The sequence below is a fragment of the Zophobas morio genome, unplaced genomic scaffold, assembly GCF_036711695.1.
Source record: "Zophobas morio isolate AGI-343-1 ecotype UQ-CSIRO unplaced genomic scaffold, CSIRO_AGI_Zmor_V1 ptg000334l, whole genome shotgun sequence".
Classification (NCBI taxonomy): Eukaryota; Metazoa; Arthropoda; class Insecta; order Coleoptera; family Tenebrionidae; genus Zophobas; species Zophobas morio.
In genome coordinates this window covers 12,504-30,285 of record NW_026972438.1, presented here as the reverse complement: position 1 = coordinate 30,285, position 17,782 = coordinate 12,504, and the positions used below count along the sequence as shown (strand labels likewise).

The 17,782-nt window shown below is 33.7% G+C and overlaps 3 protein-coding genes and 2 long non-coding RNA genes across 6 annotated transcripts; 3 read left to right on the top strand and 2 right to left on the bottom strand.

The window, feature by feature from the left end:
* Positions 1–258: 258 nt before the first annotated feature.
* On the bottom strand, positions 259–590 carry LOC135120064 (uncharacterized). Its single transcript, XR_010278488.1, has 3 exons — positions 515–590; positions 377–463; positions 259–315 (listed from the first exon to the last, which is right to left on the bottom strand). It is a non-coding gene; the product is annotated as an uncharacterized LOC135120064 (long non-coding RNA).
* A 6,521-nt stretch (positions 591–7,111) lies between these two features.
* On the top strand, positions 7,112–7,613 carry LOC135120052 (uncharacterized). The gene is made up of 3 exons (XR_010278480.1): positions 7,112–7,300; positions 7,397–7,484; positions 7,567–7,613. It is a non-coding gene; the product is annotated as an uncharacterized LOC135120052 (long non-coding RNA).
* Positions 7,614–8,140: 527 nt separating this feature from the next.
* LOC135120066 (uncharacterized) lies at positions 8,141–9,361 on the top strand. Its single transcript, XM_064044417.1, has 3 exons — positions 8,141–8,205; positions 8,258–8,387; positions 8,442–9,361. Exons 2-3 carry the CDS (start codon positions 8,335–8,337, stop codon positions 9,118–9,120), a joined length of 732 nt encoding a protein of 243 aa, XP_063900487.1. The 5' UTR covers positions 8,141–8,205; positions 8,258–8,334; the 3' UTR covers positions 9,121–9,361.
* A 4,286-nt stretch (positions 9,362–13,647) lies between these two features.
* On the top strand, positions 13,648–15,376 carry LOC135120063 (pinin-like). Its single transcript, XM_064044414.1, has 6 exons — positions 13,648–14,020; positions 14,074–14,533; positions 14,597–14,730; positions 14,785–14,876; positions 14,940–15,068; positions 15,126–15,376. The coding sequence occupies exons 1-6, from the start codon at positions 13,723–13,725 to the stop codon at positions 15,354–15,356; spliced, it is 1,344 nt and encodes a 447-aa protein (XP_063900484.1). The 5' UTR covers positions 13,648–13,722; the 3' UTR covers positions 15,357–15,376.
* Positions 15,377–15,454: 78 nt separating this feature from the next.
* Positions 15,455–17,305, bottom strand: LOC135120065 (RNA-binding protein FUS-like). Of its 2 annotated transcripts, none has more exons than XM_064044415.1 (10): positions 17,233–17,305; positions 16,944–17,076; positions 16,746–16,875; positions 16,604–16,692; positions 16,425–16,548; positions 16,125–16,367; positions 16,000–16,069; positions 15,861–15,937; positions 15,702–15,806; positions 15,455–15,640 (listed from the first exon to the last, which is right to left on the bottom strand). In XM_064044415.1, exons 2-10 carry the CDS (start codon positions 17,040–17,042, stop codon positions 15,540–15,542), a joined length of 1,038 nt encoding a protein of 345 aa, XP_063900485.1. In that variant the 5' UTR covers positions 17,043–17,076; positions 17,233–17,305; the 3' UTR covers positions 15,455–15,539. The 2 variants fall into 2 exon arrangements, with proteins under 2 accessions (XP_063900485.1, XP_063900486.1); XM_064044416.1 differs by having other exon boundaries at positions 17,220–17,289.
* Positions 17,306–17,782: the final 477 nt, after the last annotated feature.

The window sequence follows — 17,782 nt, the reverse complement described above, 5'->3', positions numbered from 1 at the left end:
TTTTTATTACTTTATACCATTAACTAGCCTCGCCTTTTAAAAAAAGGAAGTTTATATTACAATCCAAAAACAATTATTAAGTTCCTAGATCCTTTTTTACTTTATGCATGTTTTATGTTTTAAGAGCTTATAATGAGAATTGATAAAAGATTATGAAACACTCATTCTAAATTTATTCGTATACTTTACATTTAATTTGTAATAACTGGGTCATGTGTGCATGCAGGCCTTTCACAAGGGCCTAGGCCACCCTTTCGGCTTCGTTATCTGAGTCAATCGAGTGAACTGTTATCCACCCCAATAAAGGTGTACTATCTACACATTTTTTAACAGTGTTGGGAGTATAACAAAAGAAAAAAAAAAAACTTGTTAGCACCTGTAGGCAAATAGGAGTAAAAGTCACTTCCAAGCGAATTGTATAGCAGCTGTAAGGCTGTAGGCTCAAAGAGTGAGACCTTTTAACCTAAATTAAATTTTAATGCAAGAAATGAAGTAAATAACAAATAAATAGGACCTTATTTATGGGACAAAATGCAAAAAAAAAAAAAAACTTGTATTCTTCCCTTGTTTCTCGCACTTGTTAAGAACAGATGCTTTCATCTTGTGCTATATCACCAAAATTCTAAAAATTAAATAAATCTGCATGTTTTCAGCTTTTACGGGCCTTCTTCTCTTTATTTAAAGGGGTTATGGCGTACTAACCTGCTAAAGCCCTAAACCTTCTTAAACTTTTTAGAAATGCCTCGTACTTTGTTTAGTTTACAAACTTATTGTTAAAGATCTTAGTTAGATTCTGTGAAACGATAATATTTCTTATCGATTTACTTAATTATGCCAACAAAACTGAACTTTCGGTGTATAAAGTAGATGGTTTTCTTTCTCTTGTGTGTAAAAGACCTTTTAATTTGTTTAAAAACTATTCAGCTTATAATTTTTTCTTTGTACGTCCTCTTTTTTTTTTTACTGGGGCATTAGTACCTTCATTCCATCTTCTATACTATCCGAATTAATTGGGGCAAGGTCAAATACGCAATCCATCTGAGGCAAGCGTGGTGAAACGAAACGAATCCGCGACCTTGAATTTACAGGTTAATGCTCTTAAGCTTCCAACTAACTCTCAATTTTGATATGAAGTGTTTACGTAAGTGCCCTATTAGATTTTCCAATGCTCGCCTTCATTTCGAACTAATTTTTTATAGTATTTCTCTTCATAAATAACATAAAATTTTTATTGCTTTGATATTTTATAAAATACATTTAGTTTAAAAAACTGTAATGCGATATTAAAAAGATCCTCACATTAAGTTATGTTTAAATTTTAAGGGCTGTCAAAATAATTACTTCTTTTGTCTATTGCCTGCACAACATTAAAGTTGAACGGTGATTGAATATTTAGTAGGGCTAAAGAGTTAGTAAATGCAGGTAGCGCATACTTGTTTTAAATGTACTTAACATACAATGAAGTTTTTCTACTCCTTTGGTGCGTGCATGGTTATCAAGGATCATATAGTAACAGAAATTCTACAGAAAAAATTGTCTCTTTTTCTTCCAGGCAAAGTCGAAGAGTGAGAGCAAACCTAAGATTAAAAAAATTAAAAATTATAAGTTTTTTAATTCTATTATAAAGAGGTAAAAGTTTAAAACTAAAATTTAATTTTTATAAATTTTTTTTGAAACTTTGGCTTCCACAGTGTTGCCAAAGTTTTTTAAAATTTAAATTTTAGTGTTAGAAAACAGTCAATTAACAATTCTTAATACTGTAGGTTATATGGCCCAGTTACAGTGCACAGTTAAAAAAAAAATAAAAAGGGTAGATCCATACAACTGAGGATATGCTCTTTGCATTTATATTAATTTTAACTGGTAGATTTAATCTCACAAGATTATTTTAAAATTGTGTATATACTATCCTTTCTAATTCGATAAAATAAGATTTCGATCTTTCGTTTTTGTGGCATCTTTTCAGTCTCTTGGGGTGTGAAGAAGTTTTAGCTTTGTTATCTAAAGAGCAAGTTTAATGTATTGATTTGGCCTATAAAGTCGAACAAATTGTTGATAGTAACTGTCTACAGATACATTATAGGGAGCTTAATGTCGGTAGGGCTTGTGTACTATGAAAAGAGCCTAAAAGCATAAAAGGAAATTTTAAACACATTTATAAATGATGTTTTAGTAGCAAAAATGAAACTTCTTATCCGCATGGCATTTAAAAAAGCTTTTTAAAATAAAAATTATGAACTAACAAGCTCACAGGCATCAACTTTTTTAAAAAATAACTTGTGTGACAATCAAGTATAAGTGTGAGATATTGACACGTCGCCAGAGTTTTAATATTACTAAAAAATTAGCAGGGTGTAGAGCAAAACAAAAAGTGGAGAGCATGTGATAACTTCATTTTATATGGCATTAAACACCTTTCACTACTCTAAAACATATCTTTTTTACCACAATTTTTTAAAGAGCATGACCAAAACGGTTTAAAATATTCATATATGCTTTGGTGCACGTATTAGATGGATGAGAAGCTTACAGTCGGGAGTAAGCTAGTATTTATACAAAACAAAAATATTATAAAAATAAGTCAGCAGTAACATAGAATTAGATTTTACCGCTTTGTATTAAGGGCGTAAATAATAAATTTTTTGATTGGCACTGTAATACTATCAGGGGGTGTTATAATCCTAAAGAGTCTATAGTCACGAGCACTTTTGTTGCTTGAAGGGGTTCAGAGAAAGCCTCCCTGGTGGGAGGATTATAGGATTTGTAAAATTAAATAATAAAGCGCTTTTTACTTTTATTCTTGACTCTTCTGCCTTACCTTTTCTAACTCTCAGTTGTGCCCTAGCTGTCCTTATATTTTATTTTAATAAAAGTTCTCTTTTCATATTTTCTGCTTATCTTTGTTTTTAGTTTTAGTCGACCTTGTTATTTCTAATCTCTGCTACTTCGCTCTTTTTATTTCCATCGAACTTTATAATCTATACTTGGGTTATATCAGGTAGTGTCTTTGAATAGCATGTAATTTTCCAAATAGAGTTTAACCGCAAAAAAAGTCATTCCGAATAAGGTTTTGTTGGAAATAAAACAGAGATTTGCAAATAATCAAATTTTTTAAACACCAACAACAAAAAGGGCGAGAAAAAAAAAAAGAGCGGGAGGTACTTAATTATAAGTAGTCAAGCTGTTTATAACCTTTGAAAAGGTAAAAAAGCTTTTCAAATTATGTTTATTAGTTTAGAATAAGTTAAAGATTAATTAAACATTTGTTAAATTATCCTGTTATAAGAGTTGATAACTACTATATTTGTATATAATAGATATTGGTTTACGTACCCCTGCCAAAATGTTTAAAATTGCGTTTATTAAAAATACTTTTTAATTTAAGGTTTTTAATTGGTTTGTCTTTTAATTATAGTTTCTGTTTAGTTTACTTATGTATGGTGTATGCGTAGGCTGTTAAATATATGTTAGTGTTTGTAGATTTAAATAAACCCCGATTTAAAATCGCGACCAGAAGGCGTTTTAAAGGCCTTTCTAAAGATTAAGTGGGACTCGGGTTGTCTTCATTATTCTAGTTATAAGACTCAACTTTGTATCTCAAAAAGCATTTATGAAGCGACGTTTACGTCCATAAATGTACTAACGTAACATTAGCTAAAGACTACTTTTTGCAACGTTCTCTAAAGCCCATTGAAAACTTAATGTGGGAGTAGACAACTTCTTTATTAGTTATATCGAGCCATGATCCCTACCGTGAGATAGAAACTGAAGCTGGTGGAAGTACAATGGCGAAAGTTACTTTGACTATGAAATAAAATAGAATTTTTTAGAATTAAATAGCTTGAGTGGGTGATAAATTTTTTTAAGTGAAGTCGGTATTATTTGCACTATTTAAGAGTCTCTAATAGTTGGTCTATATAAGCGTATGCTCTTCACATGAAGGCTGCTATAATATTTGGGATACTACGCAGTAAAACAAAAGAAGGTAACGTCCTGTACTACTAGAGACTTTTTATTTAAAAAAAGAAATATGATAAAGCGACCGGATGACAAAAATAATCACCAACACCAAACTTATGCACGCATAAACTATTAATTAGAGGGATTAACTTACAATTGACATGTTTAATATTTAACAAACAAAGTAAAAGATTTTATTTAAAGTTATTTATAAATGTTAATGTTAATTCAAAAAAATATATATATTTATGTCTTTTATTAATTATTATTACTATTTTTGCATTCTTTGCGCTACTACTACGAAGGGTTTTACATAAGAGCAAATTTCGTATTAAATATATTTTACAACTAAAGTTCGACAACTCTGATTGTAAATTCGGTGGTATTTTCTTAAGGATTGTAGTGAACACTGCAGGCATCTGTAGATCTTACCAAATTCTGTTTTGGTATGAGAAACCAACAAAAGTGTGTGTGTTTTATTTATTTAATTTATAGCACTGGCTTACAACAGGCGTGATTTAGTACTGCTTAGCCTACTTTCCCTCTACTAATTGGGTGCATAAGCCACAACTTTTATAGCGACTTAATGCGCCATCTCCGAGAAGAACGGTTGCGCTTTTATAATCACTGATAGATAGTACATATCAATAAGGTGTAATGGCAAATTAATAACATTATTACATGTAATGGAAAAGTAGAGAAGTTTTATTACCATTATATTATGTAAATTACATATTAATAGGTTAATTAAAATAAAGTATAATCTTACCATATTCTCCCCTCTGATAAATCTAAGAAATGTTTTGGCCGCGAGTACTTGGTGTACCAATGAGGGTTATAATTAAGTGCCTGTCTAATTAGTAGTTGTAATGACTACAGACTCCAGTAACCCAGTTTCATTAGAGTTACACTTTCTGTGTAGCTGGCTGTTGCGCACATATCAAGGAGCTTTTAACACTATTCTCAGAACGCGATTTTGTAGTATTCGTAGTCGATGAACATGTTTGTTTTAGGGTTATATCTGGCAAAAGAGACGTAATCAGCAGCGAGCGTATTACCGATTTGTATAACAGTTGCTTGTTTAAAAAATACAAGTTGCATTCCTACATAGTACGAAATAAAAAACGGCTATAGCTTGACTGGTTTTGGAAATGACTTAAGAAAGATGCGGAGTTGATCTTAGGCTGTGGTGAAGCAGAGCCCCGGAATATTTAACCTTCTTACTTCGAGGAGCGACAATTGGGTTTAGTGGGAGGCTAGGAGTCTGGGGAAGTAACCTCCTTTTTGTTATAATTATAAAGTTACTTTTTCGACGCAATAATAATTAACCTCCATGTTGAAAACAATGTCTTAAGTACTGCCAAATAAGATATATGTCCATAAACACCAGTCAGACGGATTTTGAACTATAATATAAGGCTGTGTCATTAGTGTACTGGACTAAGTTTATATCTAATTATTGTGGCATACCGGACATGTAGCTAGAAAAAAGTAAAAGGGATAGTGAGGAGCCTCGTGGGGCACCCATCTTTGATTGACTAATAGCGATATTTAACGAATTTATACTAGCAGTAAAAGTTATATCCGTAAGGTATGATTGTACTGTGGTATTTAATTTCAAGACCAGACCAGCGTGCCATATTTTATCCGAAGACTTTCAATATCTTCAAAGACCACAACTATTACTTTTCTATGCTGAAAAGCTTTTGCAGCTTCTTCCGTAAGCCTGGGTATCTGGTGAATTGTGGAGTATTTTTTCGAATACCAAACTAAATATTTGGCAAGACGTACAAACTATCGGCACTAATTTTCTTGTTACCTAGAAAAAATAATCGCATCACTTCTACCACCTATCTTAGGCAGGAAAACAAGCTTATTAGGCAATAATCATTAATAAAACGACAGTGGAGTTTTAGATCTCGAAATTTTTTATGGAAAGTTTTGCACCAATAAAAGTTACCCTCTCGGGTGTTGCCTTTGCACATGTAAGCTATCTTTAAAAAACGCACAACTACAAGGTTTACCGCTTCCCAAAAGTTCATGACTCCAATTACTGCGAGATTTTAAAAGAAGTTGCGAAGTTAGCAAATTGTTTTAGCTAACATAAAAGATACCCCATTGACCTACACGCAGGAGACTAGCGGAAGAAACCAATTTTCCGGTCATGGGCACGACCCCTCCTTGCTCACCGGATGGTTGGACCGCGTAAGTAAATATACATTTAAGGCTCTGGTTTACAGCTGATGAAAATAAGGCGATCCATATTTGGAGCCTAATTTCCCCGCACCCATTTAAAAAACGGTGGGAGCTATTTTATTCTTAAAATTATACTACGGCGATAACATCAATTTAATAGCTAAACAAAAAAAGCATTCACTTTAAACTGTACATAGAAATCTCTTTTGCAGATGTTTGACTGATAAAAACCCCCTAATCAGCGGTTGGCCTCCACAGTTTCCTGATTTGAGCAACATCGAAAATATGTAAAAAAAAATGTTCGAAGAGAAAGCGATAAAAAGTTTCTCAATTTCTACGAATTTTAATTGAAAAGCTCCAACCTTACCACGATAATATCGATGTGCTCTTTACAAAAGGTAGCTACTCCAGCAATCCCACTCTTTTTTTGTGATACGGCCAATTTTAAACTTCCTTGCAAATGTTAGCAGAGTGCGATAGAGAACCATAGAAAACATTTATATATTCCTCAATGTTTTCATATTTTTTTCTCATAATTTAAAGAATATTTTTTGAAAAAAAAACAGTTATACATTTTCGGGGCCCACCGCATAAAAAGCAATTAAGGAAGGAATATATTAGTGGTTTGGTCACTTTTGAACGAAATGGAATTACGAAGGCTTCCTAGTAATGTTAAATTCCGTAAACTTAAAGAAAGTGGGTTGAACAGCTTTAAAGATGTTAGCAATAATAATTTTTAATTTAAGATAAAATAACTATTACTTTAAAAATTAAAGTGACGAGTTGATTTGTTAAAATAGTAATTGAGCGACATTTACTAATATTTCTTATCTTTTTTAGACCAATCATCGTCTTCGAAGTTTCCAGGTTTACCCTTTAGCTTACAGATAAGTACCATTACCAGCTTAACACACTGTGAGGTGCTGCAACTGAACTTTTTAAGCTATGTAAAAGACTGGCTTTCAAGGAAAAGTAGATGGTTTCCAAAAATATCAAGATTTATAAAAAACATACAGAACAATTTGAAAGCAATAAATTAATTGAGGAAATCAATTTTGTAAAATATCTTCCTCGACCTTTATGTATTAAGTGTGGAAAGATAATAACAACCCAAGGCCAAAGATGGCATTGTTTGATATGTAAGGTTGTAATTTTTAAAATCAAAGATCTTATTTTTCAACATATATTTCTTTTTTGTAAAATAATTTAAGTTCAATATATCTCTTTTAATCTTACCTAGGACTTTTTCTTGTGCCAGCTCTGCTATCTAGAAGATGGTCATGAGCACGAGTGTTACAATAATACTTGGGCAAAACATTTTGATCAAAGTAAAAATATAATTTTTTCAGTGTGTTAAATTTAAATCTAAATAACAAATAACATTGAAATCTTACGAAAATATTTCACTAGAAAGACAGTTGCTGTTTAAGAAAGGGGGAACCTTTACAAAGGAATGTTTAATTAATGGAAATAAAACCTTAATTAAAAATAACACCAAGAAATCCCCAATTTATTATCAAAAAGTAAAAAAGGATTTTCTAGGTTTATCTAAAGGCTCTCTTTTTTCAAATGAGGATGATATGCGCTCCAAAATTAACTATCCTCAGAGCAAGAGAGATTCCCAACTTTTTAAAAAAGCTGATGAAGAAATGAAAGTATTATCAAAGCTTCTTGAATTTTGTATGGTACGCGATTTGGTAGATATTTTTGTATCATATGAAAAAATAAGAGCTGGAGAGCAAGGTGATTTAACTAAAGCGCAACTAAACGAAGAAAACTTTGAAACAATAAGTACCAATTCTATTGACACTAATAATAGTACAGATAAAAAAAATTTTAATAATTATAGCGTATACAGTTTTCTAAATAATAATAACGATAAAAGAACCCTGAAAAGTTCAGCTAGTAAAATTTTGGTTGATCATTTTATGAAACTAATAATTAGTCAAGGTAAATCAATTTTTTCGCACATAACGCTAAATCAAAGTTTATTAAGAAATGCTAAGAATTTCACCAAGTGGTCTTTAAAAAGGGGTTTTACAAATAAAGGTAAATCTTGGCCTTATAGCTATAGAGTTGCTTGTAAATTGTTTAAATTTAGGTCATTCAAAAGTTCAAAACTCAAAACAAGCTTCACAAACAGAGGGTTTTTTGGTTAAACCAAATCACCGTGAGGATATGTCAAGCCCCAATTCTAAGTACATTAAAAGTATTAAGAGTCATTTTCAAAGGTAACATTGCCTATTCTTTTCATGTTGAACATTATAATATACTATATTAACAAGGGGGCACAAGGAGCAGCCGTCGCGGAAAAATTCTTACTCTTTTAAGAAAAGAAAAGTGAAAGGGGCTTATGAAAGAGGGTCATCTCACTCTCCTTATTTTCGGCATTGGCCCTTAGAAGAATATAAAGGGCGTAACCATTGCTTTATCGAACAAATTTTTGATGACAACGCTAAGATGCACAAGGGTTATATCCCTGGGAACCCTCTCAATTGTAGCCTGGCTAATATGGATAAAGGATGCGTTTGCAACTGGAAACGTTTTGAGTTTACCCCCAGTTTTGAACTTTACAAAGAGCACTTCACACAGAACCTCCCCACCCACGACCTAGAGTTGGCGTTACTAAGAGACAATTATGGCTCTTATATGTATGACCAAACTAATCATGAGATGAAACATTTATCATTTTATGGTAGCGATGAATACTTTTGTAACTTTGGATCACCAGCAGCCTACCGTAAACACTATGCACCTCAAGACACCGACCAAGGCCGCGTGCTTCTATCGCCAAGCAAGCATGATGCCACGAATAAACCTATGTGCGTTACATCAAATTTAGAGACTCCAGCGCCCGTTCAGGCTGACTCATCTCACCACTATTTTTATCGGCCTGAGTCTCAGTTAAGCCTTCTTCCATCCTCCCTAGAAAGCTTTTTCATTTACCAAAACGAAAAAAGCTGAATTAACTCCTCTTAGACAGCCGCAAAAAAATTTAGTAGTTCTAATATGTGCAAACGTTACCAGAAGCCTAAGGCGTAACCTGTTTTTCTAGGATAAACTGAACAACTCTCCTGTTAATACGGTGATATTTTGAATAATACTTTAAACTTGTTTTAGAAAGAAAATGCCATTAATTATTCATATGTAGATTCTTGATAGATTTATGTGGCAAGTGGTCTTAAAAACACATTAATTATATCGCGCAGGCTCGATACATCCTTCTCGCACTTTGATGAGTAAACTACTATTTTTTTAAAATAAAAAGAAAGTTTCTTAATAAAAATCATGAATACTTTTTATCTCTGTTTTAAAGCAGATTAAAGAATTAAACTGTTAAATATGTGACTCAGACTTAAATTACAGTTTTTTTAGTGACAAAAACCTTTCACCACCGCTCGCCTCTTGCAATTTCGTCAAAGGTATTAAAGGCTTAAAGTATTGGTCTGCCACAAAAAATAATACTTATTGGCTCTTAACTTTAATGTTTGCCCTGGATGGCGCTTAACTAGCTCCTTTGTACAACATTTACCTCCATTTTGTTGATAAATTTAATAATAATTAGGTTTACGTGTGTCCATACACCGGAGCCGTATAAAGTTGATGTGCCAAGTTTGTTCTAGCAGTCTTTAAAAACATACAAATTTTTATCCGTAGGGGGGAGGCTATCTACATTTTAAACCTAAAAAAATCCAAGAAATCAGTAAGGAAAAACAATTTTTCATTTTATCGAAAACCTGTTATTAAAAAAAAGTCATCTCTTATTGTGGGAGTTATAGTTAATATTACTGATGAGGCGTACGATACCGGCCTTATAAAGTAAACGACAATTACTGGTCACTACTAAAGAATACTTATAAGTAGGATTTTCCGTTACATTTGTTTTCTATCTTCAAGTATCAAAAAGTATTCTTTATGCGTATCTCAAGTGCATTAACCGCTCGTACTGTGGTTTGGCCTACGACAAAACTTTTAAAAATGGTCGTTTTTGGTGCGGGAGGTTGACAAAGGTATTGCTAAGGTGCCAACTCAAAATGCTTATATACTTGTAGAATTACACTTTCAGCATGGAATAAGACGCCAGATTATTTTACACGAAAAAAAATTGTTATCTGACTTAAGAGCGAGGCCTCTTCTCACGAAAAAATCAAAGGCTTAACCTAATTAAACTAAACTTCTTTCCAAAGACAAAAAGTGAATCCTACAACCATTATAAGATGACCCATACGAAAGTTAAATGGCAGTCTTAGCAACTTAATCCTTGAAAGTATTGACATTATAAGAGAAACCTTTTTCTTAGTAAACACCATATATGTTTTCTAATTAGTAATCTAGTAACAGTTAGCGACATAATTAAATGTATTAGAAAGAACTTAAAGAAAGAAACACTTCTTCCCACCTAATTACGACTCCATGCTGTAGAGCTACTTTTCCTAGCCAAATGACCAACTATAAAATACGTCTCTTTTTAAAGTTCCAAAGAAAAACTAGTTGAACTGTTTTACATTATAAAATGGCTTTATCTATTGAAGAGTCAAATACCTTAATAAAATTGAGTACCGGAGTTCATGGTCTAAATTATGGAATATTAAATTGCAAATCCTCTTAAACTAATGGAAGTCAGACGGAAAACCGACCCAAAATTATTTTTCTAATTATACTCCAAGCTCCGGGTAAAATTCTTAGTTTTTAAAAATATATTGAGGGCTTTGTAGTTTTAGTAACCCTATAAAATTCTACCTCTATACATTAATTGCGACCCCTATATCCCACAAACTACATTTACATTGGAAGTATTAGAGAAACTCAGTTTTCAAAAATATAATACTGTTTATTAAATAACCGTTTAAGTAGCGCTATTAACTTAGCTTAAAAGAAAACATAAACGCTCTTAGTACACGTTTAACTAATAGGTACACAAGGATAAATATAGCGTAATTAACATTTTTCGTAAAAAATTTTTTTTATAGCATAAGTTAGGCTGGCGAGGCTGCTTTATATAACTTCAGAGCAAAAGCGCCTGGAAAAGAAATTTATTGGAAAACAGAATGAATTCTATAGGTGAAATTAAAATATTCCAAAAAACTTTCCTTTTAAAAAAGACACAGTACACACTTCACAATTTTAGCTTTAACAAACGTGTTTGGCCGACTAATTTCTTAAAATATTAATCTTTTAGTTTAATACTAAACTTCCTTCCTTTTTTTACTTTGACTTCTGGTCCCACTATAATATTAATAACTCATCAACTTCCTCACCAAGCTAAATTAACAAGAATTAAATCACCCTTACAGCACAGGATCTAAAATTTGAATAGTTAAGAACTATTTACTATTTATCCAATAGTTTTTAAATTAATTGCATAAATATGTAATAATTATGTTTTTATAAAACATTTGTGGCAGTTCCATTCCTTTCTCCTCTCACTCTTTCTTCCGGTCTTCAGGCGTGTAAAGGTGATAATTTTAATCAAAGGACTGAAACAAAGACTAAACGTCTGGAGGGTGTTTAGTCGAAGTTAAAAAATAGCTTAGTAGTCTAGAGAAGAACTAAGTAAATACTTAGTTAACTAATTTTACTGGATATTTTAAACAGTTTATAAAAAAAAAGCTGTTTTAAACACTGAAACCTATATCTTTTCAACTTGGAGGGAGAAACAGACATACACGTTTAGAGATAAAAGATTTTAAATGTGTAAAAGGAACTCAGTAGCAGCTATACCAAATTGAAATACAATTTAATTGATCTATTTTGGTAAGAAAAAAGGGCCCGACACCAGAAGTATAAAGAGGCGCATAATCTTCTACACGTAGTAACAAACCACCAAATATAACTGCACCCTAATTCTAATTTAAGCTCATTCTGTTATTTCAACACAGAAATTATCAAATAACCGAAATTTATTACAATTTCACAACGAAGCGCGAGTTGCTTGGCATGATTTAGCTGATAAATAGTAGCAAATTATAGTTGATAATTCTTCCATCATCCTGATATCGCACCCTGCGTTTAAATCTCCATAAGTATTTAAATGAAGGACCTATTTTAAGTAAGTCTAAGCTTCATAGAGAACAGCTTAAGCTGCTAAGCCTATATTTGTTAATGAACTGATTACCCCCAGCACGCGGTTTATAAAGCTTAAATTTATCGTCATTTAGTTCACGTGGGAATAACCATAGTCATTTTTATATTTATAACTTTAAAGAGAACAAATATTATTATCCAGAATATTTGAAATCACACTATTAATGATACGTACATATAGCTTTTTTGTAAAGCAACAAAATTTTTTGGTCCCCTGCCTTGTGTCGCTTCGTCTGTTCTCTCTTCGCGCTTTTGGGCCCCAGTCTATAAGTTGGATTGGTGCGTGTTGTAGCTATTAATAATGGTTAAAAAAAAATTTTTTCAATAGGATAAGTCAGGATAATATATTGATCATCTATAGGTTGATCTTTCTAGTAATCGATTATATAATCTAGTTGTTAGCATACATCTAGTTAAAAGAAATATTTAAATTAGATAGATTTATTTTGGCAATATGAACTATGTCGGCTTATACTCTTGTAGAGCAAGTAGGCTAATAATACGTGTGTTCTTAACCTTCAGTCGTCTGGCCTTCCACCCCTCAGAAGACATAAAAATAGCAGTTATTATAAAAAATAAAATAAATGTTTGTAAAGCTATAACTAATTCTTCGTGGTTTTTAAGTACAACAATTTGAAACAGCAATAACTCAATGCTAACAGAAGCACACTATGAATTATTGATGAGAAAATATAATACGGCTAAATAAGTGCTCAGTACAAGTTCAACAAGACGGGAAAAAAGGGTATGCCACAGGTTGATAAAGGGACTAATCATCTCTTAATATTTCCTTTTAACTGTTTACTCTTTCTTTCCTGGTGTTTTACAAACCACCTTACCTTGGTGTATTGAGCAAAGAGTTTTTAAAACCTATTGTAAAGTGTCATTATAATAAGTAATTAAGAATTTTGTTAAATTTCTTCTTAGTTAACTTTTTAGATAAACTAACTTAGCAGGAATTTATGTTAAAAAGCTTAAAATATTATGAAAAGTATAACACTTAGTAAGATTCCTAGTTTAAATTATAGGGATATAATGTTATAAAATCTAATCATTTTAATTTTTCAATTTCCTTCTAATAGCACTCTTTTGGTATCATCCTTATACTGAAAACACTAATTTAACTAAAGAACATAGAGATTTCACTAAAATATAACAGTATTTCTGTTTCGCGTTACTGTTCATGCCAAAACTTATTAAATTTTATATATGATATTAAAATAATTGTTATTAGCCCCCTTACAAACTTGTCAGGGCTCGATACCATGTAGTGTTTAATAATTCCTCGTGCATATTTATCTCGATTCGATTCGTTGAGATTAACACACATTTTATTTCCTCTGTTTTCCTTGTGCTTCTCTTCCGCTATTTTTATTGTAAACAGGTTATTGCGGGTGGCACTTTCTCACCTTTTTTATTTATAATAACATGTCTATAAGAGTTTTTAGAATTAAAAATTATCGTTAATTTTATTAAATCAAAATGGATGTTGACTTAAGAATACTTTCTGTTGAAGAAAAATTACGAAAACTTGATTCTGAATTAAAGACATTCGGTTCTAATATTGCTTTGGGTAACAGACGCAATCTGCTTCGTACAGGTTATAGAAAGTTTCCATTAGAGAGAGAAGGGAACAAAATTAATTTTTATGATGGTAATAAAAACGAAACTCTACCCGCTATACGTTCTCAGGTCACCGTACTTGCAAAGCCGGCAATTCATGAATCTCGCCTTTCTTTGCTTAAAGATAAAAACCTTTTTATAAACGATTCTCGGGAGGGTATATATTTTATATTTTTTCTTCTCCTTTTTTTGAGTTAACGTTTATCTTAGCTCGACATAGAGCTGAGGAACTAACCGATGGTCGCCGGAGACCGATAATGGTTGAGGAATTTAGGTTTGAAAGACCTAGAAGATATAGAATTGAAGTATATAATAGTCCTCCCGGTGGGAGATATAGAAGCCTTGATAAGCGCGATCATGGGCCTTATAATGAGGGAAGAGAACTTCCTCATTACAATAGCCGCCCTAGAAGAAGTGAAAGTTTGAGTCAGCACGACGACCGTTTTAAATATATGAAAAGACGAAGGGAAGAACGACATTTTGATAGAGAACACGATTACAAAACCAGGGGAGAAACAAAAAAGATAAAATCGGAGAAGTCCGAAACCTCTAGTGAAGATGAAGAACAGCACTTTAAAGAGGACGCTGAACGGAAAGATTCGGGTTTAGATGATTCGAGCGTTAAACTTAATACCAAGAAACCTACTAAAGTTGAAACTATAAGAGATCGGTTACTCTTTATTTTGCTTGTGTTTTATATATAGTATATTAGTTTGGGTCGTTTTTATAATAGACGTATGTTTGGGCTGTTAATGGGAACTTTGCAAAGCTTTAAGAATGAGACTGAACAAAAAACGGAAAAGGAGAAGAAGCGTGAGAATCTTTTGAAGAAAATTGCTGAGGATGAACAGAAAGAAAAAGAAGAAGGCTCGTTTGCTTTATAATCTTATACTCGTGTGTTTATATATCATCTAATAATAGCAAAGAAAAAGAGGATAGAGCTTCACCGGCAGCGCCGAATTCTTCTTAGCCAAATTCGGATTCTGAATCGCCGAAAGAACATGACAGTTCTTGTACGTTTTTACTTTTCTCTATTAATAAGAGAGGCAAATAAATCGCTTCTCTTTTGTTTGTAGCGAGAGTCTAAAAAGTACCACTACCGAACAATTTCACTCTTTATTGAGCTAAAAAGCGATCCAAAGATTTTTTTCCTTCCTGCTAAACACAACGATCAGACTAAGGCAGCTCTCGAAAGAACCAAGCAGGTCGGCGATTTTTTATTAATTTTTTCACATGTTATCTCAAATGTGCTTGTACCACAGCTCTACGAAGAAAAATGCAAGCAGCTGGATCTCGAGGCTCAAGACGAGGCGAGCCTCGCCGTGGGAGATGACGAGGTAGAGGTAGAGGTAGAGGCCGAAGCAGAGGCAAAGACAGAGGTAGAGGCGGATGAGAAAATTTCGAATGACGACAACCATGTCGTCGAGGAAAAAAACGTAGAAGACGATTTCAGCCACGATGAGCGCAGTGACCACGACGACACCGCCATTTAAATAAAAATCTAATTGACTTATCTCTCTTTCACCCCTTGCCACGTGTTAAACAAGCGTAACCAGAGAGGCAAAGTTTTTAATGTTTATTCTACCATTAATATAAATAATTTAAATAGTGCAGTGTTAATATAGTTCATGTCTGGCGTTTTTCCTGAGTCTCCTTGCAAGCCGCATGATCGTTCCTCAGCCGTAGCTTCTACCGGCGTGATAGCTTCCTTCATAGTTGGTAGTATAGTAGCCACTATCGTCCTCGTACTCGTGACCGCGCCGGGAGGTCAGGGCCGCTACAAAACCATATAAAAAGTCAAAAGGGGGTGGGAGCGGCGGGGGCGCCACACGTCGTACGTTCTCGGTAGTCCCTGCGAAAGTGGTCTCGGTCTCGATCCCGGTCCCTATCTCGGTCTCGGTAAGGGTGATCGCTCGAGTATGGCTCCCGCGGGTAGTTACCATCTTGCACGTGGTCATTGAACGCATATGGTATTGTGGGGTTGAAGATGGGGGTACCTGGAGGGTGCTGGCTGGGACGGGCGAGGTTACACCTGTAGCAACTCAAGCGTTTTGCAAAGTTGTGATTTTGACACCTATAAAAAAAAGCAAAAAGTAACGAGTGATAACGATAACCGCCCCTTCAAGCGGCCAATACTTCGGATCCGGACAAATCCAGTCACCATCGCGCATGCTACCGGACCCTGATGCAGGAACTCCCCCGTAAGCTACAGCGACTATCGTGATAGTGGAGGAGATTAAAGCCAGCTAAACAACACCTACCAGCTCGATTGCGCCCCGGACTGGGCTCGTAGTAACGCTCGGGCGGAGGGCGCCGGCCACCTGGTCGTTTGTCAAAACCGTCATCATAACCACCGCGGTAGCCCTGATCGTCATATCTGCCACCGCCTCTGCCCCTTCCGTTATAGACAATGGGAGGCCCGTTATAGCTCGCCTGGGTTCTTTGCTCGGGTTTCGGTTTTCCGCATCTGTTGCACTCAAAGCGTTTGGCGAAGTTAATATTTCCTTTAACGAAGTTATTAATAAAATCGGAACAAAAAATATTAAAGAGAATGGAAGCACCGCAATCGAAACAATTCCAGTCGCCCTCTTTTGGAATAAAAGGCCCTCGACCTCTTCCGCGGCCACGCATTCCAGGGTAACCGCCGCGTCCGTCATTCCTACCATAGTTACTTTCATAGCCGTTCTTTGTTAATAAGGAAATCACCACAACTTAACAAAAAACTATAAACATAGCAAACCAAATCGCGGCCTTGACCCGGACCGGACCATATTTTTCGTTGACTAAGAGAAACTTGAATTATGTCCTGCGTGTTTAAGAAAGGCTTTCCTTTTTAAAGCAGCGTAAGTAAGGGGGGGGAAAATTTAAAGCACAATAGGAACCGTTAAAACAGTCAATAGCCATAGAGGCGTAGCTTTCGTCCTCAAAGGTTATGGTGGCCTCTCCTTTTCCTTCGCCGGTTTCTTTATCTTTGTATATCCAAATTTTAGGCTCCCGCTTCCCTTTGTCGAACTTTGGTATAAATTAATAAAAGATTAAATAGAAAAACAAACAAGATTTTAAATAGTAAAGTAGAGCACTTTTATATTTCCAATAAGCTTAAAATGCGTTTCAATTTCTTGAGATGTAACATCTTTAGGAAGACCCGTAACAAAAATAGTGTCTGACTGGGTTTCCATCTTCACAGTAACAGCTTCTAAGAATGGGTATAACCTTGTCATAAGAGTAAAATTAACAAAAAAGATCATTACGGTTATAGTACTAATAAACATCTAATTGTCATAAATAGAAACAGCGATAATAAAAGTGCTACAGAGACAACCAAACGACGAACTAAAAAAAAAAAGAAAATAAACCGTATTATAATACTCTATCAAGCAGAATATATTATTAGTCGCAGTCGAACAATAGCAGATTTTCTAGAAAAAACGCCCTGCACTTCGACCATCTACCTGCAGAAGGGATGGAAGCGGAGGTCAAATGTATTTACTACGACCTTTAACGCGTGGCATGGTACGGAATTAGCATATTTAAAAGCTGATTTTATTACGTCAAGACGGTCGCCTTAGTGACTTTTCCTTGAAAGATACTCGAAACAGCTAACTATGTTAGATAATAATTTTTTCTAAAAGTAAAATTACTATTATACTATATTAGTGATAGGAAAAACTAGTAGTATTGAATAGTAAAGCATTTATAAAAGTATAGTAGTTATAATACCTATAATAGTGATTTAAGTAGTTAACTAATAATAATACAATGATAATAGTAGTTATAACATTAATGATAATTATTATTTTAATAATAGTAGCGTAAGTTTTGATTTTTTATCTAATTGCATTAAAGGGTTTATAAATTCTCAATCTAACCTTTCCTATTAAATGTAAACAACCATACTTTTCTTAAAGCATGACTTTTT